This window comes from Diadema antillarum, unplaced genomic scaffold, assembly GCF_040938485.1.
Source record: "Diadema antillarum isolate AM-2024a unplaced genomic scaffold, OU_Dant_1.0 scf00000107, whole genome shotgun sequence".
Classification (NCBI taxonomy): Eukaryota; Metazoa; Echinodermata; class Echinoidea; order Diadematoida; family Diadematidae; genus Diadema; species Diadema antillarum.
The window spans coordinates 3,183,263-3,196,164 of NW_027270996.1; the positions used below are offsets into that span (position 1 = coordinate 3,183,263).

General features: G+C 41.6%; 1 protein-coding gene across 1 annotated transcript in view; it reads right to left on the bottom strand.

Moving 5' to 3' along the window:
• The window catches only part of LOC139719207 (cilia- and flagella-associated protein 46-like), a 77,452-nt gene that overhangs the window by 39,537 nt on the left and 25,013 nt on the right, over positions 1–12,902 (bottom strand). Inside the window, exons 19-27 of the mRNA XM_071630636.1 lie at positions 12,476–12,609; positions 10,930–11,142; positions 9,825–10,068; positions 8,835–8,984; positions 7,616–7,726; positions 6,693–6,865; positions 5,760–5,891; positions 4,768–4,936; positions 983–1,153 (exon numbers count right to left, since the gene is read on the bottom strand). Of these exons, the coding sequence (XP_071486737.1) occupies positions 983–1,153; positions 4,768–4,936; positions 5,760–5,891; positions 6,693–6,865; positions 7,616–7,726; positions 8,835–8,984; positions 9,825–10,068; positions 10,930–11,142; positions 12,476–12,609 (1,497 nt within the window). The remainder of the gene's footprint in view (positions 1–982; positions 1,154–4,767; positions 4,937–5,759; positions 5,892–6,692; positions 6,866–7,615; positions 7,727–8,834; positions 8,985–9,824; positions 10,069–10,929; positions 11,143–12,475; positions 12,610–12,902) is intronic.

Below are 12,902 nucleotides of genomic sequence, written 5' to 3' on the forward strand. Positions count from 1 at the left end.
CTTTTTTTACTTGGCCTAACCATTGGCACTATTGGCTATAAGAGTAGACTGATGCGGTGTGGGCACGTCGCAAGGAGAGGTGGCAGTCGATGGTCATAGAAGACTTACAAACCTCTCTGCATCTGGTTCAGGACCATGGGGCAGACTCCCCTCCCTCCCCCCCCCCCCCCCCTCCCAAAAAAAAAGATGTTGGAAGAGACATTTCCAGGGGACATTAAACTAATTAGTCTCACTGCGGTAAAAATCCCTGTTGCATAAAACCCTTACCGCTGGACATACCGCTCCTTTCTAGCGGTAAGTCTTCAAATTAGCGGTAAATTTTATAATCCTTGATGCTGATTGGCTGTGATGCCTAATTTTGACGGTAGTTACCATTGAAATTCAATGGTAAGTTTTATGCAACGGGCCCCAGGTAGCCTGGAGATAGGCCACAATAAAAATGAAATGTGAAAAGACGATAATGAAGCAATTTATTTAGCATTAGATGTAGCGAGAATGTGAAGCAAACAATCTTGAAAGAACTTGAAAGCTGCACCAAATACGTAATATGACACTCCACCAACTTTTGTCTTTTAAAGACCCAGTAGCATGAGGATACATGGTGTGGGAAGACTGGTCTAGCTGAACTGACTTAGATATATTCGAGAATCCCTGTAATGAATTGTGTACAGCTTTATCACTGATCTATATGTAAGTACACACAGCCAAAGAATCTCGACTGGGGTCGACCGTTACAGGTGAGTGTATGCTTTGATGCACGTATTCGCTGATGGGCGCTATTCATAATTTTCAGATGCACCCTGGTGGGCGACAGAGGAAAATCGATTTAATTGGCCCACACATGTTTTCCCACACTACCTGGCCTTTAATTGATCATGGGGTACATCAATGGATTTTTGTCGAGAACAACAAACAAAGTCAACACTTACTAATGGTTATCACTATAGACCACACACTACAATTTGCCACGATGAATCATTACCTGGTCTGCATAGGCCTGGAACAAGACTCCGTAGATGGCGGCTCGCAGGGTCAGGTCATCCTCAGGGTCAGACAGGATGTCCACCACTGGCTGAGGTTGAGAGGTCGCTACAGAGGTCACGGTGCGCGGGGTCACGGTCCCGTCCTCAGTCTCCTCGTCATCGTCTGATTTCTGGGCATGGACGACAAAATAAAAAACAGCATTTCACAGAAATTGTGTTTTCCTAGATACAGTGCATCCGAGCCTGATGCAGAGCTGCCAACCTTTGGAAGCACGAATCCGGACTCAGCAGCTCCAAAATCCGTATTTTTCCACCAGAATCCGTAATTTTTCCATCTCCCTCTTTTTGCTATTCTGAATTAAACTCGTCGACATATGAGGCCTACAGGCTCTAAACAAAACATTACGACACATGCCGAAGTATCGAGCTGGACACCAGCACGATAAAGAATCCAAGCTACGCAATGTTCAGCGTTGATTGATTGCTTTCTCGCGCAATTCATGACTGTGTACAAGTGCATGTATGTACCTCCAGAAACTTGCTGGGCTGGTTATGGAAGCTTCCACTATCTAGCAGGGGAGGGGGGATGCTTTCATCTTCTCAAGAAAGCTTCTGTGTGAGCGAATGCAAAACTCTCTTCGGTGTTTCCAACTATTGTTTACTATAAAACATAATCATGCGTTGTTGTCAGGCTTTATCATTTTACTGGATTTTAAACATCAGTATTTTCCGATGTATTCCAATTTCTTTTACCCTGACTGGAATCGGAAACTCTGCTATAGATGATCGCAAAAATGCCGCGCTGTGTGTGGCTGCGCCAATGTGCAAACACGTGGTTTCACTTTCAAGTTTAAAGGAAAGACCCATGTGCTCCTGCCTAAGAGGTTACTGCAAGTTCGATGGATCGAATGCGCCATAGCTGAGCTGAATGGCTTGTTTACGGTAAACATGGAGTTTAAATTCGATACGAAAAAGTCATTACGTCTTTCACGAGGAAAAACATACAAAACAAACAAACAAAAAAACACCTACGAACGAATGTTGATAGCCAAAACTTTGAAAAGTAATAAGCAGTTATGATGAGCGTGAACTGAAATTAATTGTCATGATTTTGCTGTCTAACCAGGTGATGACTGCATCTCATTGGACCTAATCGTAGTGAATTTGTCTGGGCATACGAGATCTTCTAAGTATTTCCGTGATTGCATTTTTGATTGACTGATTAATCGATCCTTTTTTTATTGTTCAGGGAATATAAGATATTCGATTAAGTACAATATATTCGACTGTTTGATGTTTCCTACTATGCGCCAAAAGAAAGGATATAGAATCACGATATCTTTGCAATGATTCCTTTAATTCAACTAATGAGCTGATTCTTCGATCGATATTTCCAGGATACTAACACGCTGTTTATTCCAGTGCGCGCATTCTTTCGTCTGGCACGCACCTGGGTGTGGCACCTGTTTTTGTGGAAATTTCCACAAGGGGAGAGGCCGGGTGGGTGTCAAGTTTCTTCGAGCCGAAGAGACTGCGTGTATTCAGTATTTCACAATCTCTTCGCTCTAATTTATTGTCATTCGTGCTTTCCCCTTATTCTTTGCTGATATTGAACATTTAGATTTAACTTTACGAAGGTTGGTAGATCGTGAATCTTTTTTGTTGTGAGGTGTATGTAATTTCTTTTTTTATCATTCTTCGGAGGGGAAAGAAGAGTAAGGGGGAAAGAAGAATAAGACTAAGAGGGAAGTGAAATAAAACGAACGGCACGTACGCTCAGCATTCACAGTAGACGTCTTTTTGTACCAGCATACGGTTTTCATCATCACCATCAGACATCACTCATATCATTTTAGCCTTTTCCTATTAACATTAAGAAACACGCATAGTCCCTCGAGATAAACACCGAGGAAAATAAATAAGTATAACAAATACAAAGTATCAACACCTCCCAACAACACAAATATTTAGAAAAGATAACACACGTCGCTTCGATTCGAAAAAGTATAGCACGAAAGCGGAGAAATCGCCGTTACGAAAATAACAGTGCGAGACACTTGAAAGAATTACGTTTAAATATTTCAAAGCATAAAGTGATATAAAATGGAAGAAATCGTACCAAACGAGGTGTGAGAAACAACAGAAATAGAACGATAAGTTTTGTAGTAAGATTTATAGGCCCTAGCAAAAGTTTGCAGCACCGAAAGCTACGCGAAAATCAAATAGATCTACACATTGGAAATTCGGTATTACGACGAGATCCTTGAGATCGTCAATAAACGATACAAAACAAGGGAAATTAATTCACTTTGACCTGGAAATAGTTTGTTATAAGTATTCTGTTACATGAGATCTCCTTTTATAGGCCTAGAAATACATCGAGTTCCCACGATACTCGGGGAAAGAAAGTTCGAACGCTTTTCACCTGCACATACTGCAGTACACATCATCAATACACGAACAGAAACTCACCTCTTCCTTGCAGAAAAATGATGCAATAACGTTACAAAAAACACACACAACACTCTAAAAATCATTTCGTACTTGGGAGGCAAGGGAAAAACGGAAGAAGTAGAGAAAAAGAAGCAGACATTGCACAACGGAGCGCTTCTACCCCGACTGAAAACGAAATAGGGTACTGTCTAGAGTGGCAGCTGGCTACAGTGTGTAGCTAAGCTAAGTACTCGCGCTCCGGTCCCCAGCCGGCCGGCCACACATGGGGATCCCATGGCGATCGATGGAAACATCCAGGGTCCGTAGGCGACAGGGATTCACGCGCGCGAATTTCCGTTCGGTGTACACAGTACGCAAGCAGCGAATTGGGTGTGCGCACACTTTTCTATAATGGAAGCTACGAACACACACGTCGAGTACACAGACACCGACACACACAAATGCGGGCAACCAGGCAATGGAGAATGAATGAAACATGTACAGTGTGTAGTCTGCTAGTATATTGCAGTTGCTGCATAGGCGATAGGGCATTATCGGAATTTCCAAAAACCGTAATTTTGAGGCGACATTCCGTACTCCCGTAATCGTGATCATTTCCCGTAACAATTACGGGAAATCCGTAATAGTTGGCAGCTCTGCTGATGATAAACCAATACCCATCACGCAAAAAACAATCATGTGAGAAAAGAATTTAACAAGTTCATGATAATTGCACTGTGTTACTTTCACTTATCTGTTGGGACTCACATTTTGCCTCATGATCATCCTCATCATCATTCTATTATCAATACCAACATTTTCATTACCATCATTGTTAGAATCACCTTTGCAGCATTACCGTCATCACCGTCATAACCATTATTACATTCCTCATCAACATCATCATCATCATCATCATCATCCTCATCCTCATCATCATTCTAATTGTATTATCAACAAAAATGTTTTCATTACAATTATCATTCAATCATTACCTTGGCATTAGTAGCATCATTATTTTATAATCATCAACACATTCCTCATCCTCACTATTATAACTATCATTATCAACACCATCACCACCATCACCATCATCACTGCCATCATCATCTTCATTATCATCACCACAATCACTATCACCATTATCATCTCCATCATTTTCATCACCATCATCACTATTATCATCATTATTACTGTCTTCATTATCATCATCATCATCATCATCATCATCATCATCATCATCATCATCATCATCATCATCATCACTATCATCATCCACACATTATCATTTCCATCATTACTACTTTGAACTCAATTTGCAACACCATCACCATTCACAGCAATGACTAACCACTTTGGTGTCCTTCTTGTACGTTGCATTGATGCATTCCAGGATGGCGGTCAGTGGTTCCTTCAGCAGCTGGCGTTCCATTGGCTCTGAGACCAACATCAGGCACGCGTTCCAGTAGCGACGAGCGGCCGTGATTACGAGGTCATAGTTGTTGGCCTTGCGCCCATACCTGCAACATGCAATGCATGCTTCTTTGGTGAATATGTTTCAGGAACGTGCAAATGCACAATTGAGTTCAATGCTTGAAGACAGGCTTGAAAAGACATCCCTGTAAAAGATACTTTTTCCTGCCTACACTCTATCTTACCATGTGCATGTAACTTGAACAAACTTTTTGCCGCAACAATTTATCTGACGTAAAAGCGTAAAAAGCTGAATTTACTCTTGATGTCACATTCATGAGGTCAAGAACCCAGCTTCTTCTCATTTCTCATTCTTTGTAAGGTGTTGTTGTTGTTGTTGCTCTTGTGGATGCAATAAACCTGTTCAGAGTTCCGCTTTACCAATGAGCAGAAAATAGTAATTTGTACCAACAGGCATGTTGGTTTCTAAATTCACTGAGATAAGCATCTGTGACAGAATGATTATTCATGAAATCCTTGGTTAATGGTGCTTGCCAGCAAATCCACCTAACAGCAAGCCTGCTACTAGGCAAATATCAATAAAAAAAAAGTTTGCTCATACATTCAATGCCAAATGATAAAATGAATGCCTCCCACGTGTTAATTGATGGACCATTTTGGTCACCTGGTCTCTACAAGTTCATTCTTTATATGAACATGACTGATGAATTCTGTAAATTGTTACATCAGGCAAGCTTAATGCATTGTGTCGCTCTGAGGACGTGTGAAGTGCCTAACCAACTGAGAAAAAAAAAAGAAAGGTCATTTGTACCAATGTGTATATATGGACTGCTAACTCTGAACTGGCTTATTGATGCACAATAAGCACTGTGGCATGAGAAGCCTTTTCACGAGGAGTTTTTGACCCACCTTGCACTGTAGAGGAAAGCCTCCATGGCAGCCCTCCGGACAGCGTTGTTTCCCTCCATGCTCCTGACGTGACTCTGTCCAAGCACACAGGAGGCGTAGCTCAGCATCTCGTACCACACCATCAGCTTGTGCCTGGAGGGGGGGGGGGGGGGATGGAGACGAGTGTGGATGGGAAAAGATGGACAAACTGAGACAAAACCCATCAACTTAATCATTACACTAAATCAAGCATGCACAGTCCTCATTGATTATTTTGACAGTGCTAAAATGCTTTTGAGTCACTGCGCTGAGATTTTATTGTACACATATGTAACACAAACAGTAATCGCTCTGCGCTGAGCTTTCTTTTTCAACCATACTTAGTGGTGCTTTTCTGCCTTTATGTGACACAAGGTGCCAACTGATCCAGTGCTTCAACAAATGACAACAGTGAGAACCATCTTTTCCAACCCTTCTCATATTTTGCAACCAGTCTCTGAATAATTGTTAAAAGTGACACTTCGTGACAGCTGATCTTGTGAGTGATTCCGTAAAAGTGGCAAAGTAGACTGCCAGACAAGGGGAGGAAACACATGCTGGTGCATGTGGTGAAGCAGCCTTGACTTACTTCTGATTTGTACTACTTTATGCCTTGTCATGCAAGAAGTATATGACCCATAAATTTAGGAGCTATTTCCAAGAATACAATTATGGTGATTGAACCATAATGAATGCTTCACTCAGGGAACATTACTGTAAGCTATAAACATATGGAGGGAACACAAGAATACCATGAACATCTGGTACAAATATAAATACCTTTAATAATTCACCCTGCACTTTTAATAAAAATGAAGAAATGCACTTACCCCATGCATTTGAATCAAATTGTAGGACTTGGGTGATGAAACAATAAATGAAGAGAGAATTTAAAGGATTGCAGATCCGACTTACTCGTCCAGTTTCCTGTGTCTGATGGGGACCTCCTCGAAGGCCGTGGCCTTGCTGGCACAGCGCATCACCAGGGAGTGGTTCCTGGCCTTGTAGGCCAGGTACGCCAGCCGGGACCAGACCTGCAGCTCCACGGATGGGTCCGGCCACTGGCACTGCTCCACCATGTTACTCAGCTGGTCGAAGAAAGAGAGCAAGGGAATCAAACAACGAATACAGTAGTCAATCAAAGTCATCATCACAACAAAAGAGAAAGGACGCTTTCTCGGAGCAATCCTCGACCAGTTGAAGAAGGAGAAGCTAGAGTGTGATATCCAGATGAAAATGAAATTGCAAGATTTCTTTTGTCCTATAGCTACTACTAAAACACTGATCAATTCAGTGCTTATTTACATTGATGTATAGGGCAATTTGTCAACCAGCTGCAAGAAATTGCAAGAACTCGAGGAGAATGACAGGAATATACACATCGAAATGAAATGTTATGACAAAAATTACATTCAGTATGAATAATTGGCAAAGACTTACATCTCTTTTCAACTATAGAGGCAGAGAGAGAGTGAGAGAGAGAAAGAGAGAACAGAGGTAGGGGTAAAGAGAACAAGAGAGAAGATAAAGAGAGGAAGATGAACAGAAGAGGGAGAAAGATTGACAGAATGATGCTGAGATGGAGGGATGCAAGATGGAGTTAGATAAACACTACCGGTATCTAATGTTCTGTCTTATAGAAACTCCCCTGATATCTACAGTTTGTGACTCGTTAGTCTGATGATTACAACATACATAGTGTACACACACAAAAAAAGAAAAGAACAGGACATTTGGCTGCAATGTCATTTGTTGGTCAAAAGTAAGATTATTGAGAATCTCAGAAAACCAGTTCTTTAGGTCCTGCAATGAGTGACACTGAAACAGGCAGGCCTTACATCATTGAGAGACGGAGCGTCCTTGAAGTCCATGATACCGTTCCCATTCAGCGTCAGCATCTCCAGGGCAACCATGCATCGGGTCAAAGGTCGCTGTCCATCCATGTTGTTCTGCAAAACAGAGGCACGTGTGAAAAGCATCGGGGGAACGGTTCTTCTTTTGACATGCTAGCATTGTTACATTACAAACTCTCAAACAAAAAATAAATAAAAACAGGATCTTTTAACATGTAATAAAGACCAAACTTTTAGTCATAACAAGAAACATGACAATGATTCCTGGTTCAAACACACTAGGGAAATTAAGAACTTGCACTATTGGTTATGCAGATAACTCTTGACACTGTGGATTACCCAAATTAATTACTCTTGAACTATAATGATAGGTAAGATGCTGCTTCAGGTACTAGTATTTTGTTGACATAGTGAATGACAGATATGGTGGATGTGATGTTGACAGATCAAGAGGACACTTTGAGGTGCCTGTAGAATGTTACATAGCTGTTCTCAGGGTAAAATTGACATTTCATCATGTGCTACAGTTTGTTTGCATATTTAGAAGAGAATTTTCCTCAAATATACATTGCACACATAAATTCAGTAAATGCAGAAATATTAGTAGCACACATTAGTGAAGTTTGAGGAAACTTGGACATTCCAGTCAAAAGTTTACCAAATTTTGAAGTTTGGGTTAAATCCACCTGCCATCATCTCTAAAGAACAAGACCACAAACAATTTGGCACATAGATTTAACCAAAACTTTAAAAATTCATAAATTTTGAACCTTCACAGATGTATTCTACTACTGTAAAAGTGGATATTTTCGCGCGAAGAATTTTTCACGCTTGGCCGTGTAAGAAGAGTTTCGCGTGTTTTTAATTCCACGGATTTAAGACATCAAGTACTGGAACATATGGCACACAAAAATAATCGCGTGCTTTTATTTTCGCGCTAGCTTCTGGTTGCGCGAAATGCGTGAAAATTTCAACACCGCGAAAATTTCCACTTTTACAGCAATACTTCTGCGTTCACAGAATCCACATTTAAATGTTGGGTAAATTCCCCATTAGATGTTCATTGCTTTTATTTTTAGTTTTGATCAAAACAAAAACAAACAAAGAAATACTAAAAACACCTCCATCTGCAAAAGATATGATTCTCCAAAAGAAAAGCGAGTGATGGGAGACACTGGCACTGCAAAGGCGGTGGTCTACTTACCTCATCCTCACATCCGAGACTCTTGTGGATCTGACTGCTGCTGAGCTGTTTAACCCTGACCCAGGTGATGAGGAGAGGGTGGCGGATGGCTATGGGGACCAGGTCCAGGGGCCGGGACCCATTGGTCACCTCCAGGGCGTAGTCACACACCTTGACAGATTGGAAAAGAGGTACAAGAGTATGCTTGACATGATGATCACCAGCACAAAAAATAAAGTATAACCCATCACAGTAGTAGTTCTTTATCTACTTCTGATTTCACTTGATATTTATGAGAAACCAAAACTATGCCGACAAGTTATAAATTCCTTTCTTATTAATCCCTGGGTCAACAGGAGTATTTTGGGTAAAACATTTGTCATTCTCCAATTACATCTGCACCAGCTGGAATTCAAACTCATGCAGAATTTCTCATTTAAGCATCTAGAGCTGTGCCCAATACACCACTATGCTCTAGATAAATCCATATTCATTTTCAGATTTCATTTTCTGTAACCACTAAGACATGTTCAGGCATGTCATATCATATCAGGCAAGGGGGGGGGGGGGGGGGTAGCAGACTAAGAGTCTCAGGGTGTGTTCAAGCGCTCGAAAGTGAACCAAAGCGAACCATACCAAACTGTACCAGATTTGGAGCATTCGAGCACTCTCGCGATCTGTAGAGAAAGCGTACCTCATGAGTTATTTTTTGAGGGGGTCACACATTTGTAGCAGCAGAGTCATTCACCTGACACGCTTAAACCACTTACGGATGTCCCAAACTAAGAGAATGAATTCTTTGCATTATGATGCATGTGCGTGTTACGCGCATTTTCCACAAGTGAACTTTTGTTATGCTTTTGGATCACTTTTGGTGCACATTTGGCTTGGTTCAGTTCAGTATGGTATACTTGAGGACCGTTCCAGCGTTCCTCTGGCATGGGTAAAGTACAGTTTGTTTCGCTTACGGAGAGTGCTTAAAACGCACCCCTAGAAGAAGATCTGACTCACCTCTAGGGCTTGTTTGATGTCATTGCCTCCCTCTGGGTCCACCGTCAGGACCAGCTTGCTCTTGCCGCTGGTGTGGCTAGCCACGGACTTGGCCTTCCTGGGGGAGGGGTCCGGATCCTTGGCCCCCTTACCCCTCGGGGCTGAAGGGGCCTGATTCTCTGGCTCAGGGTCCCCCGACGGGATCCAGGGAATGATGAGGCCCACGGCCAAGGCATTGCACAGGTTAACTAGCAGCACTGTCTCGCTGCACACGGGGAAAATGTTGCACAAAGTTTGAGTTAATAATCATATTATCATTTGATGTATATACAATCCATTTTCGAGTTCCTCACACTTATATAGATACCACTGTTATAAAAGTATTTCACCTATAAAGTTCAACATCACAATGCAATCATGGATATAAAAATCTAGAATGAGCACTCACTCCAGCAGCTGAATGTCTTTGAGTGCTTGGTCCTATTTACTATTGTTATCTTTTTTCAATCAATACATCACAGAAAAGAATATAAACACATATGTGTGGGTTATGCACATTTTACAACAATAATTTTTTTTTCCACATCTGAAATATCTATGGGAAGAAAAGCATAAAAATGCACATTTATCAATCCATTGTATCAACCTTATTTTCTGCAGTGATATTCTACAAACTACATAATCTGACTTCTCTTATTCAGCCATGTTGGGACTGGCACCCGTCCGGATAAGTGATTTGGCCGGATATGGGAGAAACAATGTTTATGTTCATGGACATGTAGCTGCCGACAGAGTAGTAGCTATTAAAGTTGGAAGCATACACTGCAATAGTGGTGTAATCTATTCTAGCCTACTTAAAATTACAGTCCATTTTTATGGAAATTACAATATTTTAATGAGAAATTCATAACAGGCTTCTGTTGGAGATACACTATTGAAGGTAAATCATGTGAGTTTTGTAGGAACTTTAATAGAGTATGAAATCACCCTTTTTTTTCATTTTCAACACATAAACACATCCAGATGATAGCAAATTCTGGAGAAGAGATGGCCAGATAATGAAGGTTGGACTGTACGATTTTTTTTTTTTTTGAGTATCATTTCTCTGTTAGTCCATGTTACTTACCTAGAATGGCCAACCTGCTTCAGGGCCTGAAGGAGGGAGGTGAAGGGAGTAATGAGCTCCCGATGTCTGTTATCGGTCATCATGTGGTTGGTGTAGTTCCACAAGTACGACGCGGCGCTGCACACTATCCAGGATTCGCCCAGAGTCACCCCGAGCTCGGCGGCCCGGAGGAAACCCCTAGTGGCTGACTCGGCCAGATCCTTGATGAAGTCACTTTGATGTTAGATGTGAAAAAAACAACATATAATATATTTTTGAATTTGATACATGTCTTTTGAGAAGTGTGTGAGATCCTGCATGAATTAACTAAAGATACTACTACGAGGTTATAGTTGTGTTTTGTTTGCCTTCTTTTCTTTTCTATTAAAGCATACATGTCGGAAAGGAAACTTTTTTTTTCTTGGTGCTGACCGAAAACCTCGAAGTGCAGCAGCGTACTCTGAATTGATCCAATATCTTTGACGTCTCATGCCACGGGTACTTCTCCAAGGTGTAAAACATCTGTTGTATTGTCAAATCTCTTTGACACACTACTCATATGTCACTGTGCTACATTTATCTACACCTTGGCAGAATGTAAGTACAATTCACACCCTACATCACATAACTTAATTTCCTTTCAACCAGCATCATTTCTATTTCATCTCTCTCTGTCAATTAGTCTCCCTATATCTAACGGTCCCATGACATTTGCTGCTCTTGTGACAATTGCTCTCATGAAATATTTGCACACAAAGCCAAACACAAATAAGTTCTACCCGCAAAAATCCTAATCTTTACATCAAATTAAAATTAAACCTAAACCCTATCACAACTAACCCTTACCATAACCCGAAGTCCTTGGAGAAAATAAGACCGGGGCAATTGTCGCAGGAGCAAATGTCGTGTCACCATATCAAACATGTATGAATTTTATATAATCTCAAAAAGCAATGCTACACTGTACAGTATGTCTGTGGATAGACTCCTGTGAGGCACTCTCCTCCTCTCTTGAGGTCTCTCTCCACACCAACTCTGCTGCAAATCTGGTACCATACACTGCCAAATAGATCCTTAGTATTTTGTGAGCAGTTTTTGGCCTATGAGTGCCAAGTTCAAGAGAAGAGGTTGAATGCTGGAAAAGATTTCTGTTTGCTTTTGTTGGTTTCATTTTTCTTCTTCGAAGATGGCTATTGTAGACAGGTCATATTCAGCTGCACTAGCTGGTCTTCAACAGGGTCCAGTTGGATGTGAGACTGATCACTTCACTGGGTTGAGCACCCTGCTCTTTGCGATGAATGAATGCAGTGGGATCTTTTACGTGTATGAGCTGCGCAACTCTCTCACACATGGGACCTCCAATTTATGTCTAATCCGAGGGACAGAGTACTTTGTCTCTTACTAGAGGGGATGGTATGATTATACACAACTTGCTCAGCTAGACTTGGGAATTGAACCCGGGTCATTTGGATTGCGAGGCAGATGTGATACCGACTGAGCCAAACCACTATCCTGCATGGGATGGGGAAGAGGGGGGGGGGGGGGTGGAAGATGATGGATGACTCACCAGTAGTCCAGCCAGTCCGGGTCCTCCTCTGGCTTCTTGGCCACGTATCCCTTGGGGTGCTTCCTCTTGTCCACCGGTGGGATGGGCTTGTTGTACATCTCCACACCCTCCGAGCGCAGCAGGTGGATCAAGGCCTGGACCAAGGTTTGAGGAATTCATGGGCATTCAATCTAATCTTGACAACTCTTTTATCATTAGACTTATGCTATTTATCAACTATCAAATGATAGCATTCAATAAAATTCCAACAAATGGCTGCATCGCTGCTTTTTCAACTACGGGATATCTTGTACGTGACCTATCTCTGCAGGGGTTTGAGCCAACTACGAGATATCCCGTATCTGGCCCGATATGGGCTGAGATACACACTCCATGACACATAAACACTGTGTAAATAGATGAGTGGACTATTTAATAAAAGTTGCAG